General features: G+C 29.5%; 1 protein-coding gene across 1 annotated transcript in view; it reads left to right on the top strand.

The window, feature by feature from the left end:
- Positions 1–19185, top strand: part of LOC145284538 (thrombospondin type-1 domain-containing protein 7A-like) — a 1985627-nt gene that overhangs the window by 1803693 nt on the left and 162749 nt on the right. Inside the window, exon 21 of the mRNA XM_080133436.1 lies at positions 17740–17850. Within this exon, the coding sequence (XP_079989562.1) occupies positions 17740–17850 (111 nt within the window). The remainder of the gene's footprint in view (positions 1–17739; positions 17851–19185) is intronic.

Raw genomic sequence — 19185 nt, 5'->3', positions numbered from 1 at the left:
CAACTGTGGAGTATTTTGCCGAATAATAAAAATAGAACTCAACTTTGCAACTCTGTTCTTCTTATTATTTATCCTTAGCTCTACAACCCTCAGTGATTGTATTGAGCTTTTTCATTTGGTTGGGATTAAAATATAAATAACTATATTTATATTTTGTTTTGGTGTTTTCTTCTTGATTAGTAAAGTCCTCCTCATAAATCTTTCTGCTATATATATATATATATATATATATATATATATATATATATATATATATATTAAACTGTAATTCAATGAATTTCAAAAAACTCTTATTGAAATGAAATGAAGTGGTTGAGTTTCATATCAAATAATTTTTATTATTCTAAGCAAGACAAAGAATGCTTTAGAAAGTTTATCTCCTTAACCTATAGGGTTTCGATGTCTACCATCTCATCAGAGGAGTGAAAATATTAGCAAATAGTTATAAAGGTATGCACCCTATTTGCTAAAGTCAGTGAGACATGGAAAGTCAAAGTGAAAATAAATTTATCAGAAGTTCTGTAGCAGGAGTATTTGTAGAAAAAGGATATGAATGTTTTTGTTGATCCAACTTGTTTGGTAAAATCCATATTATATGTTCTTTACATCCGTTTGGTAATAGTTTCCAAGTTATATCCTGGGTAATCCTCATAGCTGTGTATATATCCGAATCGGGCAAGTGCTTGTTTAAATTTGTTTTGGGTCCAGCCGATAATAATTTCAAAGTCTGGTGAAGCTTATATTATTTTTAGCGGGGGGGGGGGAGTGTTAGGGAGAGTAGGCAATGGTAAGTGGCAGGAGGTGGAGTGAGACAATTTTGTGCATATTCATCCTAATATACACATGAACACACATATACAAACTCAACACTCACACACAATATATATATGTAATACACATACACACATACACATATATATACATATATTCCCATATATATATAAACATATATATACATATGCACATATACACACACTTAAACATACATACATCTCTATAAAAATAGATATCTCTTCAAGTAGAATCTAAGAATCATAAAGTTTGACCGGTCGCTTAATTGATGGGATAACTTATAGAATATTACTGCCAGTAATATTTTGTAAACCTACAATCTCACGTTTACATAACCACTGATTGTTAAATAAAAACTACTCCGAAGTATATATATATATATATATATATATAGTCAGTGTTGAATTTTCCGTGATATATATATATGTGTGTGTGTGTGTGTGTCAAACAAGAAAATTTGATGATCTAAATAAAAATTGATTCAATGATCATCTTTATTAATCATACTAAATTTAGTACTGACTTGCGGTTTTCACAAAATTTCTCAGGTGTGCTCGGCCGTTACAAGAAAATTATAATGATAAACAAGAAAAATATGAGAATACAATGAATAAAATTGGAAGAATAAAAAAAATAATTAATTTTACTGTGCAATTTATTAAAAAAAAAAGTAGCCTTCACAGATTTATATTAAAAACAGATAGCACGTTCGCTAAATATTGAGGAGCGTTTGGTTGACTTTTCCGGTGATTTCCGTCAGCTGCTGAGCGAGCCCGAGCCAACTTTGTGGAAATCGTGGGTCAGTAGATGCATAAGCACCCTAATTTCAATCAAGTAATTATAATTAAGAAAAAAATCCTTCACCCATAAATTTCCTTAATTGATTGACTGGTTAATTGTTCCAATCTTTTATGAGATGGAAAATGGCTTTTAGTCCACAAAAAAGAAGCTATTTATATATTTTCAAATTTATGCTTACCAGTGATGCATTTTGTTTTTACTAAGATTTTCTCATAAAAAGCACTGGAGTAATGATTTTTTCTCTATATAATTCATGTTTGAATTTTTTATGAATTAATAAATACAGAAATTTATTCAATTTTTATTTTCATCATAAATTATTCCTGTTTTTTGATTGCTCTATCTAGTATATTGAGTTTTCTATTATCTTGATAGGTTCTAATATAGTGCTTTGCAGATACCACAAAGATACAGATATGTATGTGTTTGTGCAAATAAAAAATAATAATAAATATAATAATGCTATTAAAACCTTACTATTAATATCTTTCCTTAAATTGGGTTTTTAGATTTGTATAGGTAGTTTTGGCTGTATTTTTATTTTATTATAATATTTTTAATATAATACAGTTAATCTGCGATAGTTTTGATTTAATGTAGGCATTTTCAGACGTATATATGTATGTGTGTGTGTCCGTCCATTTAACTAACTGTACTCATTTATCTGACAGATATAGTTAAGTCTTTACAGTTCATAAGACCAATAAATGGAAACCATTTTAAAACGGAAGTTGCTTTTACTTGAGTTTTAGTTCCATTTGTACTTATTGAATTTTAAAATATGAAGTCAGCATAAGATAACATAATTTTAAGTAGTTTTGGCTCTGCATTAACAAAAGGAAATACACTTATATAAGTTTTTTTTGTATTTACAATAATTTTGGAGAATTAGATGGAAAATTATGAAATATCATTCACCCCCTTTTTATTAAATCTCTTTAATTAATTACTGTAAATAACGAAAAAAAACTATTCCATATATACAGGAAAGTAGGACAATGAAATTAAAAATGAATACCATCACACATTATTATTTTTTTTTAAATCGGTCTATAATAAATTAATCCAAATATAGCATACACTTAGCTTTGTTGGGGTTTGTATTAGCTATTTTATACATATAGTATTTCAAAAAACTGTACTACACAGCGAGAATTTTTGCCGTATGATGAAAACCATTCAATTTTTAATTTTTTTTTTAAACAAGTTTATTTAAAGGGAGATAAGTAAAAACAGAAATACATTTGAAGGATTATTAACCTTTTATATATTATTAAGAAAAAGGAAATTTATCTTTGTTAAATGGACTATTAAAAACACGTTATTAGATTAAAATTTTATTTTTTATTACTTTTTTGTTTCTTTTTAATACGAAAAACTTTATGAAAATTTCTGTCATTAAAAAATAAAAGCGACAAAATCACATCGAGAACACATCATTAGACCGATATATCGTTTAATTTGATTAGTCAATTAATTTTGATATTTTCTTCTGTACACTTTAATGAAAGCAATCGATCTTATCAATGATGATGACTATTCCAATTCCTATATATTAAGATTAATTTCATCAGAATTTTCATTCAACTTCCTAATTTTGTAAGGCGTCTTCTTAAAAATACGGTCATAATAATTATGATTATGTTACAAATATTGTTTCTGTCTATTTTTCCTGCAAAATAAAGATTTGTTTAAAAGCTAATTAGAAATAGCTTTATCTATTTTACAAAATTTATAAAATCTAAATTTTTTTATGATGGCTTCCTTTTTTACAATCTGTTAACATCATTGAACAAGTCCAATGATCTTCTCCCCCCGCCCAAATTTTTTAAGTGAATTTATCTTCCCTCTTTTTAATTGTTTTCTATTTTACACCGATTTTCTATATTGTGCTAGTCATGCATCTCTCCTCCCCTAATCGCATAATTACTATCATCTGTCCACACCCCATATGTCATTTACTAAACATCTTTAAATCTCACAGTTTGAGTTGAATTAATTAAACATATCCAATTTCTTTTGTGCTTTTCTTCTTTTGGTTTCTAATGTGTGGATTTATGTAACAAAATCAAGTTATCAAACTATGGTTGATGAACTTTCATATGAATATGTTTACGAAAATTCCTTTTATTAACTTTGTTAGTATGATAGTGCAGTAAAATATTACATTGCCAAATATATATATATATATATATATATATATATATATGCTTGGTTACATATGTTTCGGATGTTGGACCATGTTTACGATCCAACAGCCTCGTCAGACCTTACAGACATTTTTCGTAAGGTCTGATGAGGCTGTTGGATCGTAAATATGGTCCAACATCCGAAACATATGTAACCAAACACATTAAACGGTAATAAAAAAATAAAACACACACACACATTATGTATATATGTATATATATGAGAGAACTCCCAGATTAGACATCAAGTGAATTTTCCTGTCAGATATTACATTGAGGTAATAATTTAAGGACGATCCTAGCCAAAAAGGTAACGCTCAATATATAAACATAGACCAAAATATAAGTTTAATGATTACAGTTAAATTCTGTAGTTAACTTAAATATATTTGTATATATTTTAAGAATTTATTGTTTGAAACAAGTAACACATGGAGAAAAATTATATGCATTTCCTTAATCCATGGACTTTCAATAATGGCACATATCATCAGAGGAAATAAAAATGCAATTAGCAAAATGTTCAGCTATGAATAAACAAATATTTTGCTTTTCAGCACATATATTGGAAATAGTATTTAAAAGTTATTTAGATGGTGCTTAAGTGTCATAACTTATATATATATATATATATATATATATATATATGTTTAAAGGGATGAGACAATGACTTATGGAAAAATTAATCACAGACTCCAAGAATTCAACCCCAAAAAACATTCAATCTATTGTACTGAGTAAACAATTGTATACAGAATAATATAAATAATCCAAATCATTAATAATCATCTAAAAAATTCAGCAACATAATAATAGATTATAAGAAATTCATATTTATGAAAGTTATTGGCTCTTTAATTTTTAAAACAAACAGGAAATTAACGATAGAATTCCTTAGAAACCCCTGTCCACAGCTTAGGTGATAATAATGTCATAATTGCTTCTGATGTATCTTATTATTTATATTAATTATTGAGTCAGTAACCACGTAATATGTGATGCTTATACCATTCAAATGCAAGACCACAGACTCAACGAAAAGGAGTTATATGGCTAAAGGTCAGTCAGTTTCTGAAATGAAAGAAAGAGACCTAAGCAGCAAGGAAGAAACTGAGGAGTATATTGTTCACATACCTTATAAAAGTAATTGTCTTTTTAGCATGTGCATGAGGTCGTTATCTAGAAGATTCGCCTCCTAATTCGACAAATCGTTATTTCGAAAACCTTTCTGCAATCCAGTCCTATTCGATATGAATAGACTTCATTCTATGCATGAATGCCCATCAAGTTTCAAATATTGCATTGCCGTTCAATGATAACTACATCTGTTTGTGACAGGTAAAATAGGTTTACTTATTTTACCTGTCACAAACAAGTATACTGTTTGTGACAGGTAAAATAAGTAAACCTGTTTGTGACAGGTAAAATTGTCAATAATTCTGAGACGATCCTCTTTTATCGCTGTTCTAACTTGAGTTCTGATGGCCCCTTTAAGTTTAAGAATAATATTGGCGATTTGTTTGATTGACATTATCTTTGAGGTAATCTCACAGATAAAAAACTGATATGTGTGAAACTGATTGAGCATCTCGTCTCCAACTGATTATCTGACACACTCACCAAAGCTTATGTCACCATAACAGAATAAGGCGATACAACTTTAAGTAGTTTTTGCTTTGTTTTAAAGATAATGGCTATCAAAACATCACTAATTATACAGCAAAGCAAAGTCATCACAGGCAGTGTCAAGCAGATCTATGACAGGTGAAAAAAATATTGGCACACATTATTGCCATTCCATAAACAGTACGCTTAGATAAACAAAGAGTGTTGTACATTCATAAATAAAACTTGGTGAACAATTCAAGTATACACTGGAATTCATGTGTACCTAATATCGTAAGATTGTAGAAAGGATTATCAATTTTATCAACAAACCCATTGGGAGCGTTTTACGAAAGGCATTCAATAGATACATTTCAGTCCTATAATTATTTCGGCCTATTGGCTCCCTCGGCATTTTGAATTGAAACAATTTCATCATGAGGCCAGTTGGTAAACTAAATGCAACGTAATGTACAATGTGTTCGAAAAACTTATCGGATAGCGTGTAGCGATTTTAGGCTTTAAGATATGAAAGTGAACCTGTCTGTGTACATTTCCCTACGCAATAACTCTGTAAAGTTTTAGTCTACAGACACGAAATTTGATATACAGGGTACTGACATTTGGGAAATCTAGGTGATTTGTTTTCGGCCAGAAATGTGGCTGTTATGGGGTCAAAGTTCAACGATTTGGCCTTTGAGAACTCCACCAAACTCCTCCGACAATTTGGAGTCTAAACACTTGAAATTTTAGATCAATGTCCAAGGAACCAATATCTAACTTAATAAATTGATTTGAGAACAATAAATTTTAAAAAGACATAATAGGGGTAAAAGTTAAAAAAATTGACCGTGTTTTTTTTTTGTTTTTTTACTCAGCATACACCTCCAAACACCCGTGCAACTATATATATATAAGTGAACGTGTCGAAATTTGATATGCAGGGTACTGAGATTTGGGAAAATCTTTTAATCCGTTTTCGACCAGAAATTTGGCTGTTAAGGGGTCAAAGTTTTGTTTTGTTTGCTCAACATACACCTCCAACCACCCGGGCTGAAATGATATATATATATATATATATATATAGTAATCTACTATGATAATTATTAAATACTTACAGACACTAGTGTTTCATTCTTTCGGGAATCATCAGTGCAGGGATGTCAGGATTATCGCCAGTCGATAGATTCGAACCCGCCGACAGAAGCCATCTCTAGCTTCATTAGCAAGGACCTAATCCATTCGGCTACCGTTAACCGCAAGAAATGCTATTGAATTTTGACAAACGTTAAAAAGCATTTAAAAAATAAATGTTCAGAGTGATCTAATCATTATATGAAGATCAGCACGTAAGAGCTAAATTGGCCGACTTTAATTCAACTAAAGTGCTCCACGATAAGAAACGAGTTTCCTTAAGAGGCTGACATAATTATTTACTATAATAATTATTAAATACTTACATACACTAGTGTTTTATGCTTTCCGGTATCATCAGTGCATATATATTTATATAGTGTATATTGACGCATATACAAGACAGGGGTTGCTATCTTAGTCTCACACAGTCAATGTCTGCAAGAGAGAGATGAAACATTCAGGTCATGAATGCACGAGTTCAGTGATCATAACTATGCAATTTGCAATTCCCTCTGATCCATTCGGGCGGAATAAAAATAGGAGGCATAACTTTTGGGACGCCTCTCGTTTCTACACATTCACATCATATTCCATGCAAGATTATAGCTGTGTTCTATATATAATTGGGTATGTGTATATGTTTACATATTTATATGTATAGGATTCACTCTTAAACTAATTAAATGATCATTATGAACTTTGAAACATAACTGCTATGCCTGAGTGGTCGAGATTTATAGGTTATCTAATTTAGTTTTAGGATAAAGACTCTCATTTTTGTGAAATGTTATTAATAGATATCAATAAAATATTCCCCAAATTTGAGGTTTTAGGAGTTTTAAAAAACATAATATAAGCACATATCTCCACCCTATTATAAAAGTCAAATTTGCATGGTCATTAGAAATCAATTGAGAAAGATTCTAGGAATTTTCATTTCTTCTTAAGACCTCTTAAGCTTAAGCCCTAAAACTTTATAACATAATTTTGATTCTAGAAATGTGTAAACTTTGATAAAAATTTGAGTAAGAATTCTAAGCAAAATGTTTGCTATTATTACATATCCTGATTTTAATCTTTGAACAGAACAGTTTTGTATGTCCTATACAGAGAATAAATTTTACCTATCCTGGGACGGGTATTCTTCTCGTATATAATTAATGATTTCATGCATGTAAATTATAAATAATATATGTGTATATATTTTGTCGGTATTTACTGCCAACAGTGCTCAACATATGTGTAGGGTATAGTAGTATTATAAAGAATATGTTTATGGCAAATTAGTCAGACAGAAAAACTCGTGTGACCTTCATTAATATAACATAAACGCTTCTTTGTAGCTTACTTGCTATAGGTATATATTTACATTACTATTCGAATAAAATAATAAAAAAAACACCATTCCTACGTTTTGAGTTTTGTTCAACCTAAACAATCATATTTAAATATGTTTGGAGATAGATGAACATCTTAAAGACTATATAAAAATTTCTCAAGGATTTTATTTTACCATAATATGCAAATAAATATTCAAGATTTAGAGGAAACAAAATATGTTTCTTATTGGCTTACAGAAGAAAAGTGAATGAATAGGGTGGAAGAAAAACAGGAAGACAAATTAATTCATGACGTTTAACAAAATACAGCAGTTAATTACAAGTGTAAAGATCTTGGCCTGATTTAACCGTGAACCATTTAAAACTTAAACGATGTGAATGTAGCCACTCCCCATAGCACAAGAAACATTGATGATGAAAAACATTCGAATAAATTACAATATTTATTTATCAATTTTAACAAGGAAATATAATAAAGAAAAAAAAACCCTCTTAACTCATGGATTTTAAAAGATAATGATACATTTTTAATGTCCTGTGCTGAAAATGATCTAATTACCATACATTTTCATATCTTTATATATTTCTGAAATACAAATAACTGAAAATGTATTTATTTTGAAATTATATAAAAGTATATAAAAAATGAAAACAAAGATTCGCAGTGATATATTTTTCCAAAGGAAATACTTTTCATCAGAGCATTAATATTAGTAAAAAAAATGAACGACTAATTACATACCATACATTGTCAATTTTTAAAATATATTTTTATATGCTTTCAAACTAATGCTAATTTTTTACTAATGTTTATACACTGATGAAAAGAGTATCCATCAAAATCCATGGGTTAAATATAATTTGTTGTTCGAGTTTTTGATGGATGAATAAATATTGAAATTTTTCAATTTTCATCATAATTTTTACTTATTTAATTGCTTTGTCTCGTATACTGAGCTTGCTATATATATATATATATATATATTATATATATATATATATATATATAATAATATATATAATATATATAATATATATATATTATATATTATATATAATATATATATATTATATATATTATATATTTAATATATATTATATATATATATATATATATTTATATATATAATATATATATATATTATATATAATATATATAATATTATATATATATTATATATATTATATATATACAATATTATATATATTATATATATATTTATATATATATATATATTATATTAATAACAAGGATAAATAAAAATATATATAACAGATATGGAATTTATACACAAGCGTAATATAAACAATTTTTTACATTTCATTAACGTTTTCTCTTTAATCTTCAAAAACTTTCTCAAGATGGCTGAGAGGATTATAATACTATATTATCGTCAGAAAATCTTAGAACAATAAAGATAACACACACACACATATATATGTATATATACACTGTTTAGTCGTATCCGAATAATAACACAAGATTCACGTTGAAATCGTAACTTTTATTTATTCATATTTTTATTTCGCTGAATGCCTTTATTTTTCCTTTTCGACTTATGCACGTTTATGATCATTATTCTTTAACTTAAGGGCTAATTATATTTTATCAACTTACATTTTAAAAACTTAATGGTGTTCTACTGGACGTTTACTCAAAAAACGACGATCCTAGCACTGCTTGTTAAATCTAAGATAGCTGCTTGGGAATATTTTAATGTTGTGTCAGATGTTTTGGATGGAGATTTTTCTGATTATCATCTTTAAATTGTTTTTGACATGCTGTTCGTATCATCTTTCTCGTTTACTTTTCTGTCTTCGTTTGGAATAGTATGCCTATTTATTTTTTATTAATAAATGGTTGTCTCTGAAGTGCAGCTTATAAAACCGAAGACAATATTTTCATTACGGGTTGTGAAACGTGCGAAAGACGGAAAGGAAAAAATGTAGGTATTTACTGAAATAAAAAAAGAATAAGCTGGAAACTTCATTAAGCTGTGTGTTTTTTTTTTTTAGACAATTTGGCTGATATATTTAGATATATACCTTAAAATATGTATCTAAAATATATATTTTACATAAATCAAAGTTTTTTTTCACAACTAGATCAAACTGAACTCGTTCGATAGTCAAAGAGGAAATTCAAAATATAGTTGTCTATTATCTGGTGTACATGTTAGTTAGAAGTTGACACTTTGCTTATTTAAAAATGAATTTCTATTGAATTGGCTTAGACCTCATGAAATTATGGTGTTATCAACTTAAAAATTAATATTACTTTAAAAAAGATAATGATACCCTGGTGATACCCAAGGCAGACGACCTCATTGTATGCCTCAAAGACACAAGTACAAGTCCTAGTATTGAAAAATATTACAAGAAAGGGAGACAGTTTTCCAATTTTAATGGCGTAGGCCACTGATCCATTAACCTTACCTCCTATGATCAGCACTGAGTCGACTAGAAGTTTATTAAAATCGAAGAGATGCAGCTGAAAACAGTAGAATGATAGATTGAATAAAACGTTGTAAATTTACTAACCAAGATAAGACTGCTAGTCCAAATACTCCGAAACACAAGCATATCAAAATGATTGAACAATGGAAATGAATGAAAATATTACTTGTAGTGCGAAAAGTTTCTTTTTATTTGTATTTATGAGTGCTGAAATGCTGGAAGTAGTACAAATAGGCTGAGAACTTTTTACCATTTAAAATCGCCGCAAATCATTTCTTCGTTTTCATATCTTAAAAGTACACATTAATCAGAAGTGACTTTTCCAGGGCATTCATTGTCAAGCTACAGTAAGAATTAATGAGAGACTTCTCAATCCACATTTTACAGAGTTCGATTCTAGATGAGAACAGGTTTAGTATTTACGTAAAACATTTATGTATGTCAACAGCATTAACTCAATCAGTATAAACAAAAAAAATAGAAACCATGTATCTGTAAGTTGTTAATATTGTCCGTGGCAGAACAAACTTTTCATTAGAGCAGCTAGAATATTATGAAAATAGAAACAAAATAAGGTCATAAGTTTTCATACTATAATATAATATATAAACACTTAAATGATTTTGACAAAAATTAAAAGCTAGATAACGGTGGCAAATATTTAAGCTTAAAGGATTGTGTCAAAGGTTTAAGCTTGGGGAATTTCGACAAAGGGTTACGCTTATGTGACTGTTACAATCGTTTAAGCTTAAACCTTTGTCACAAAGGTTTAAGCTTAAGATATTGTGATAAAAATTTAAATCTCCAAAATTGAAAGTTAATCATAATCATTTAGCTTAAATTTTTAACATTTTCGGCTACTATTTTTATCAAAATGTTTTATGAAAAAATTTAAGCGCATTATGGTAAAAGCTCAAGTCTGAAAGATTCTGACAAAATTCCAACCTAAAAAGATTAGGTTTCATTTTTTACACAAACGATTATTATAACAACAAAACCCAAAACAATATGGAAAGATTGTGACAAAAATTTAGACTTCATACTCATGACAAAATATTGAAATCTAAACTCTTCTTACGAAAAATTGCAATCTAACATCTTCTGACAAAAAAAAAATAAATAAAAATAAATGAATAAAAGCTAAAGTTTTATGACAAAAATAACAATTATGATTTATGACAAAAATAACAATTATGATTTAAGACAAATAATTTCCAATCTGTATGCATGACTTGCCCAATTTTCATCACAGGTTCTTCTGCAATTTATTTTAGTCTTAAATATTTTATCACCATCACAAATAACAGCACAAACACACACAAGTTAAAATATGTCATTCACAATTATTAGACACTACTTTTGAGGATTTCTTTTTTTTGTTGCCATGTTTTGTAGTATACTGAATGATTTTAGTATGTAACCCAACATTTATTTGTTTTTCATATCTCTTTCTCTCTCTATCAAAACATTGGCTACCATGAGAATCTCCGGTGCCTCTCATATAAGATATTTCACCGGAATTTTATCTCTGATTAGCACCTCTGACTCTTACGGTAGTCTAATGTTTCTCACAGACCAACGGGAGGTAATAAAACTAACCTACAATAAACCATATAATAATAGTTCTTAGTTCTTTCTTTTATGTTGCTCTGCATGTCATCTTCAGGATTGTTACTTTCTATTCATATTTCGTTCTTTGCCTTCTATACTTGTTCGATGACAAATATTGCATTAAAAATCTATGCGTGCAATTATATTCCATATAAGTTATATTAATGTATTTTAACCAAAATTTCATAATAAAACATACTATTATTTAATCATTTATAACGTTATATACATGGTACAGAATGATCCCCCCAACATACTACCTATAAAATCGTAAATAACATATAAGACTGTTTCTGAAATCAAAATAATGTTTATTTGTACAAAATATAATTTAAGTCTGACTTGTCCACCAAATTTCAATTATAAATATCGAACAGTTTTTCTTATCAATGGTAAACATGCCTAGATACAACACGCCTAATCGTCAATAACTCTGACACGCTATTTATTTGGGATGGCTCTGATTTAACTGTGATGATCCTGTTCATTTCATGGTTTTTATGGTAATTGTTTTGGGTACACGTTATATTAGAAATAATCTTACAATTGTTTTAGATAATCGTTATTTCAAAAATCAATTGTAAGATTATTTCAAATATAAACTTACAATTGTTTTAAATAAACATTAAATTGTAAATAATCTTACGATTGGTTTAGATACAATTATGTAGATAGACATTACTTTAAGATTATTTTAGACATCATATTTAAAATCATCTTAAAATTGTTTTAGATAGACATTATCTTAAACAATTGTAAAATTGTTTTAAATATACAAATATTATATTTGAAATAATCGTACAAGGAGTCAAGGTCCGATAATTGGGAAGCTCACTCAAGATCACGCTGCATACTAATGATACGATTGCACAACTGTTTCTGCATATCATTGTTTTTGATAAAAGAAAAAAAAATGTTTAGTATTCGTCTGCTAAGAAGGTATTCAGAAGTCTCTAAAAAACGTATTGAGTTACAAAAATTAGGGACTCGCGATATCTGGAAAATTCATAAGAGCATAGTAAATAATGGTCAATCAACAATTCCCTCACTATCCAACAACCTGGACATGGTCTGCACGGGACTGCTAGCCAGACGGTTTGCCTCAAACTTCTCTTAAGAACCCAACTAACCACCCCCTCTCTAATTTCAATCAATGATCTGAAAATCAGTCCTCCTCTTGTTCTTGATAACATAAAAGCCTAGAAATCTCGAAGGCATGTTGGCCCGATGTTTTCTCTACTATTTAAAAAAAATTTCAGCTGAGGTTGCTCCAGTGTTCTTCAACAAATGCCTTCTGATTCTTGTTTTCCCAATTACTGGACAATTGCTTCTGTTGTACCAGTTTTCAAAAACATTCTGGTGAGATATATGACTCACTAAATTATTGCCCTGTTTCCCTGCTCCCTCTTTCCACCAAAATCGTGTAGTCCTTAATTAATCAACACTATCATCTATGAGGTAGTAAACTAAACTTTTTCTGATCGACAGTATGAATTTAGGCAAGCCCATTATACTGCAAATATCCTAAATGTAATCTGCAAATGTATATACCACGCACTGGATAAGGCAGGGGAGGCTAAGCCAGTAGTCCTAGGCATATTTAAGGGTTTTAACAAAGTTTAGCATGATAATTTTCTCATTAAAATTGAATCGTATGGTAATACGGAACGCTTACTTAACATAATAGAAAAATCCAGGTTGTCTTTAATGAAAACCATTTGATTATCTGGTCATACATTTGAACGACATGACATAAATGCGGGTGTGCGACAGGGATCAATTCTCAGACCATTAAAGTTTTTTTATATTCATGAACGACCTTCATGATAAAATTGTTTCAGAGATGGAATATTAGCTGATGATACTACGCTCTATAACACACTTGAGAAGAAAATTAATGAATATATATACAAAGAACTGACTAAACACTAGAGGAAGATTATGGATGGTAACATTCAATGTCGCCAAGACTAAACTTCTTTTTATTTTAATAATCACAAGAAACCTTCTCAACCACTGATTGCCATGGCTAATGATATACTTCCTGAAAGTACTTCCCTCAAGTCTCAAACAGCATGAATTGGAACAAATACATTGAGATTATTGCCAGGGCTGCTGCGAGGAATGTGGCTCTGTCTACCATGCTTAAAGGTTATTCACACTTGAGAGACCCCTGTATCTATACAAAATATCTATTCGCTCATCCATGGCGTATTGTTGTCACATTTGGACTGGTGCATCTTCCACTGGACTCTCGGTCCTAGATAGAGTTAAAAAAAAAGAGTTGCCAACCTAATAGATCCTGCACTGTTGGCCAAACTCCAACTTCTGTCCTATCGCCGAAAAGTGGCATCCCCGAGCCTGTTTTAAAAGCACTTTAATGCTAATTGTTCAGACGAACTCAAAGCACTAGTACCCCCACTCGACGTAAATACCCTCAACAAACCACACAAGCAGGAAAATCCCACCCCTAGATATCATAAAGCCTTCTATTCAAATAGCTACTCCCCTTGAACTATGAGACTTTGGAATTCTCTCCCAGGTCGCTGCTTCTCTGATTATACTGATATGCTGAAGTTCAAATGTAATGGGCAGTGAGATGTCTGTTCACAAGGCCCTACATAGTATGCCGGCAGGTCTGGTCCCCAATAGAAGCCTCTTATGACTTAGTGGCATTGTGCCTGGTTTAAGATGAATAAACAGTAAAATAAAATAAAAAAATAAAACAAGGCAGACATAAACTGAAGTTTATTTATACTGAATATGGTTAAATTGCCGAAAGGATTCTATATTTTAAATGATTTCAGGGGTGACATTTTTTGGGAGAGAGGTAGCGGTTACCCCGTATTAAAGGATACAGTTATAATCAATATTGTCTGCCCTTTTTTAACTTCCGGTTTCTGCTTCTCAGACAAGACTGCAGTGAAAAGCAAGACACGGTTCCCTCTGATTATGATTTTCTTCCTGTCAGATATTATGAAAGTCCATCTCCTTCTTGACCCATCTTAAGAACGGCTTTCTAATCCAATTGACCATCCATCTAAATAGACAGTGTTTTCTATAAATATCGTTGGTAATAGTCAAGACTATTTTTCAATAATATTATATAACTACAAACTGCTATTAATGTTGATTCCGTTTAACTTTACCAAACGATGAATGTGTATTTATTGATGTAGTAACTAAGACAACATCTAATTGTTACCTAAACCTTCAAATGTTATGTAGATAAAAACTTTAATTGTTATATAGATTTTATAAGTTCCGGGTTTTTTGTTTTTTTTAGATGAGGATTGTTAATTTGAATTATTTGGACTACCATTCTCATCTTCGTTATTATTCTCATGACGATTTATGCGATATAATTTTCAACCTTTTTGGGTGCATCTTTTCAAACTGAGAAATATTTATGTACAACTTGCGAATTAAATAAATGGTTTGATTTGAAATTTTACACGGATCTCTAAGTTTGAAAAATACATCTGAAGAAGGTCGGCGGTTACCTCGACCGAAATGTTGTGAAAATAAAAACCAATCTGGGTCTGGATAATCAAAATAACATGATTTACATTCTTATTTAAGAATTTAGAAAATATCAAATAATAAAAGCAATTTCCTAATCATCGAAATGTTATTCTAAAATTGTTTAAATTCGTTTTTAATAAATATTTTTTTAAAAAATTAATAAGAATATGAACATTTTATTAATGACTTTTCAAGACCAATTTTCGCCACAAAATGAAAGGAATTGCATAAAAACATATTTTGTCATAAACAATGAAGGACGTTGTGCTTTGAGGTGAAAATTGGTCTTAAAAATAGGTTTATTACACGAGTATATACCGGAATAAAATTCGATATAAAACGTGTCTAAATGAAATTTGGATTGAAATAAAAACATTAAAAAATTGCATTAACATTTATGTTTTTTAATCATTCTGAGATTAAATTTTTTATCATCCATTGGAATGTTTCCATAATTGCAATATTCCTTTTTAGTGATTCGTTGCAATATTTTCGCATTTCTTTTTGGGCGATTTTATTAAAATCTCAGATCTAGCTTCCTTTGATCATTTTAACAGCATATCAAGTCTTTTGAATGCTATCTAATGCTAAAAAAGAAAACTCATTTTCAACCTCTGTATTACACATTGGAGGGCAATTAAAAGATTTACATGTTATCATATTCACTTGACCATTACACCAGGATTAATGACAAGCGGTGACTTGCTATATTGTTTTTTTTAACAAATTCTTTGATGTGTCATGATACAAGGATCAATGGTTATACCTGTGTATCATGAATTATTTGGGTTAAGTTATCAAATGAAAACCAAACAAAACGATACAAAGTTCGTTTTTAATTATATGTTTTTAAATCGTTTAAAGTCAGATTGTAAATTGTATAATCTGTATTCTCTTCTACCTCTTGATTAATAAACCATTTAAATGTTCTACGACCAATTCGTATGAATTCGAAGTTTTTACTTTTGGTTTCTCCGATACTATTTAAGTTAACATTTTTTCTTAGAACAACAACTGGTATTTACAGAAGTGATTACGTGATTGCTAACATTCTAAGTGAAACGAACTGGATTTGAACACGGAACACCCAGGTCGACAGTCTGCATCGCCAACCACTTGACTACCGTCACTTACCATTTCCATATTAATATGTGAATAGTTCAAATGCAGTAAATCAAATGGCTTTAAATTTTGAAATTAAAGGAGGAATTGCCGAGTATATCAAATCTAAATTTCGACTAAACGTTTCTTTTACCACAACTTTAAATCATGTTTTATATACTGTAATATCTTTTACATCATCTTTTACGTAGAGTTTTGCCGTTCAACACTTTTTGTAGTGGTATTTTCGAAAATAGTATTTTGCATTTGAACGCTTCATATAGTTAGGTGTGTTTTCATTAAAAAAATCAGATTTCCAAAATATGAAAACTGGACATAAAGTAATGATAAAACTAAATAAATCATTGCAAAAAAAGACCCTGATTATTCTTCTAATCATGGACCAGAAAGGATTAAACCGCACTTTATAATCTGCCTGCATCAAGAAGAATTAGAACCAGCTCCCTAAAAATAGGCATCCAAAAATTTCAGTAGTTACACCCCTTCCGTGACTTTTGAATGTATTTTTTCAGGAATAGTCTCAAATATTCTGGCTTGCTGAATTAACTAAAGTAGTGGACATTTTGAGTCATTATGCTGTTGATAATTTTAAAATAGAAATAGATAACATTTTTATTCTCGTGTAATAGAAATCTTAAACAATTAAATAAGATACATTTGAAGGCAAACCTATGCACATATATATATATACACATTTCATCATCGAAACACGTGTAAGACAATGAGATAATATAGGTGAATACCAATATTTTAAGTAAAACAATAAAAATCTAAAATAAAAAAAAAATTGTGATTGTGGACTAATTTTGTCTTCTGGTCAATGGAATGTAACATTATATATATATATATATATATATATATATATATATATATATATATATATATATATATATATTGGTATCTGATAAAAAGAAAATTTGCAACTGCATTTACCCCTCTCCTCAAATACTTTTCTATACAAAAATGTTTCAGCCCTTCTAGGTCACATGCAGAGCAATTCATTTCTGTTTGATATACCTATTTTGTGTTTTTTGGATGTAAAAAAAAAATTGGGAGTCATTGGAGACTACTTAAGGTTGCCAAAGTATTTAGAGATTATTTGTAGCTGCCGAAGTTTATTCCTGTTTTTGTTATTTGGAATCACCATTCCTGATTTCTAGCTGCCACAACAGTACAATTTGCTACAGTTTGGCCACACCGCCGGACACGTACAGTCGGTTGCCATTATCTTCCGCAAGTTATTTTACCTATAACTGGGATCTTATCCTGAGGTGAGATTATGAACAGTAGGTTGAAATTCCATTCTGCATGCTATTTTACCCATAATTGGGGCCTTAATATCAGATGTATATATCTATATGAAAAAAAAAAGAAAAAAAAGGCTATGATCTCTGACCAAAATGACCCTCCCCTTCCAATTAAGAACTGGAAACGAAAGTTCAGGCAAAACGCTTTTATTATTTTTACTGGAAAACAATGGAACAAGAAATTCTGTAATTAAATATTGTTTATTGTTTTATTTTCAGTTCTTACTTCACAAACAGATAACTATATTATATTTAAGATGGAAAGCTGCTTATTATAATTATTTTGGAACTATCAATTTTTTGACATTGAACACACAATTTTAATAACTTCACTCAGTTAATAATTATTATGAAGAATATTCAATAATATAACATTTAATTTAAATATTAATTATAACTTAAATCTTATCAAGAATAGAAAATAAAGTCTGATAACTCAATAATAGACTTGAATAATTCAAATAGGATGTATGATCTATTTTGAATGGTACCACTTAACATCTTTCAGTACTAACCAGAAGCATGCCTCTCACTTGGATTATACTATCCCATTAGGCATAATTAAAACCATTACGTTTAGTCTTTAAGATATTTACTACAAAGGTGTTAATGTTCTGTTGCTATAAGAAAAAAAGAAGTAAATTCTTTATATTAACTTATTTAAAAGCAATCAAACAAAAATATTATCGCTGACCCACATTCAAGACAAGCATGTGTCAATTTATCCCACTTGGTTTTAAGCATATCAAGTGGAATATGTTCCAAGGCGTTCAACTTCATTGAGACTTTTTGGGTATTTGTAGCAAGGATATTAATGTTATTAAAATTTCCCACAATGCAAAGCAACTGAATGACAGTTCCAAGTTAACAGCTGTCGATAAAAGCTGATGTTTTCAAAAATAAATTCTATTTAAAAATTATGAAGGAAACAATAAATATATTATCACAACATTATTAGCTACTTATAAATAAAGCAATAGCAAGGTATGTTATTATAAGAATTTAACAATTGTTTTCACGTTAAGAAAAATAGTAGATATGCAATCGTGCAATTTTTACAGTCTTCTAACTCTTCATAATTTTATATATTATAAACATATATTTATATTATGTTGGCTGAATTTTAAAAGATTGACGTAAATAGCATTGAAGCTGATAAATACAAATTTCGATTCTGCCTATCCAATTGCTCCCAATTGAAATGGCCTCCAGGAAGCACCCTACTTTGACCTTCACTCCTGACCTCGAATAAAAAATCTACATCAGATTCGTTGTCAAAATTCCCTGGTAAAATGATGG

Source organism: Euprymna scolopes, chromosome 9, assembly GCF_053919585.1.
Source record: "Euprymna scolopes isolate OS-2025 chromosome 9, ASM5391958v1, whole genome shotgun sequence".
Classification (NCBI taxonomy): domain Eukaryota; kingdom Metazoa; phylum Mollusca; class Cephalopoda; order Sepiida; family Sepiolidae; genus Euprymna; species Euprymna scolopes.
Note: the sequence above shows the minus strand (reverse complement) of the source record. Positions and strands in the feature narration are given on the sequence as shown.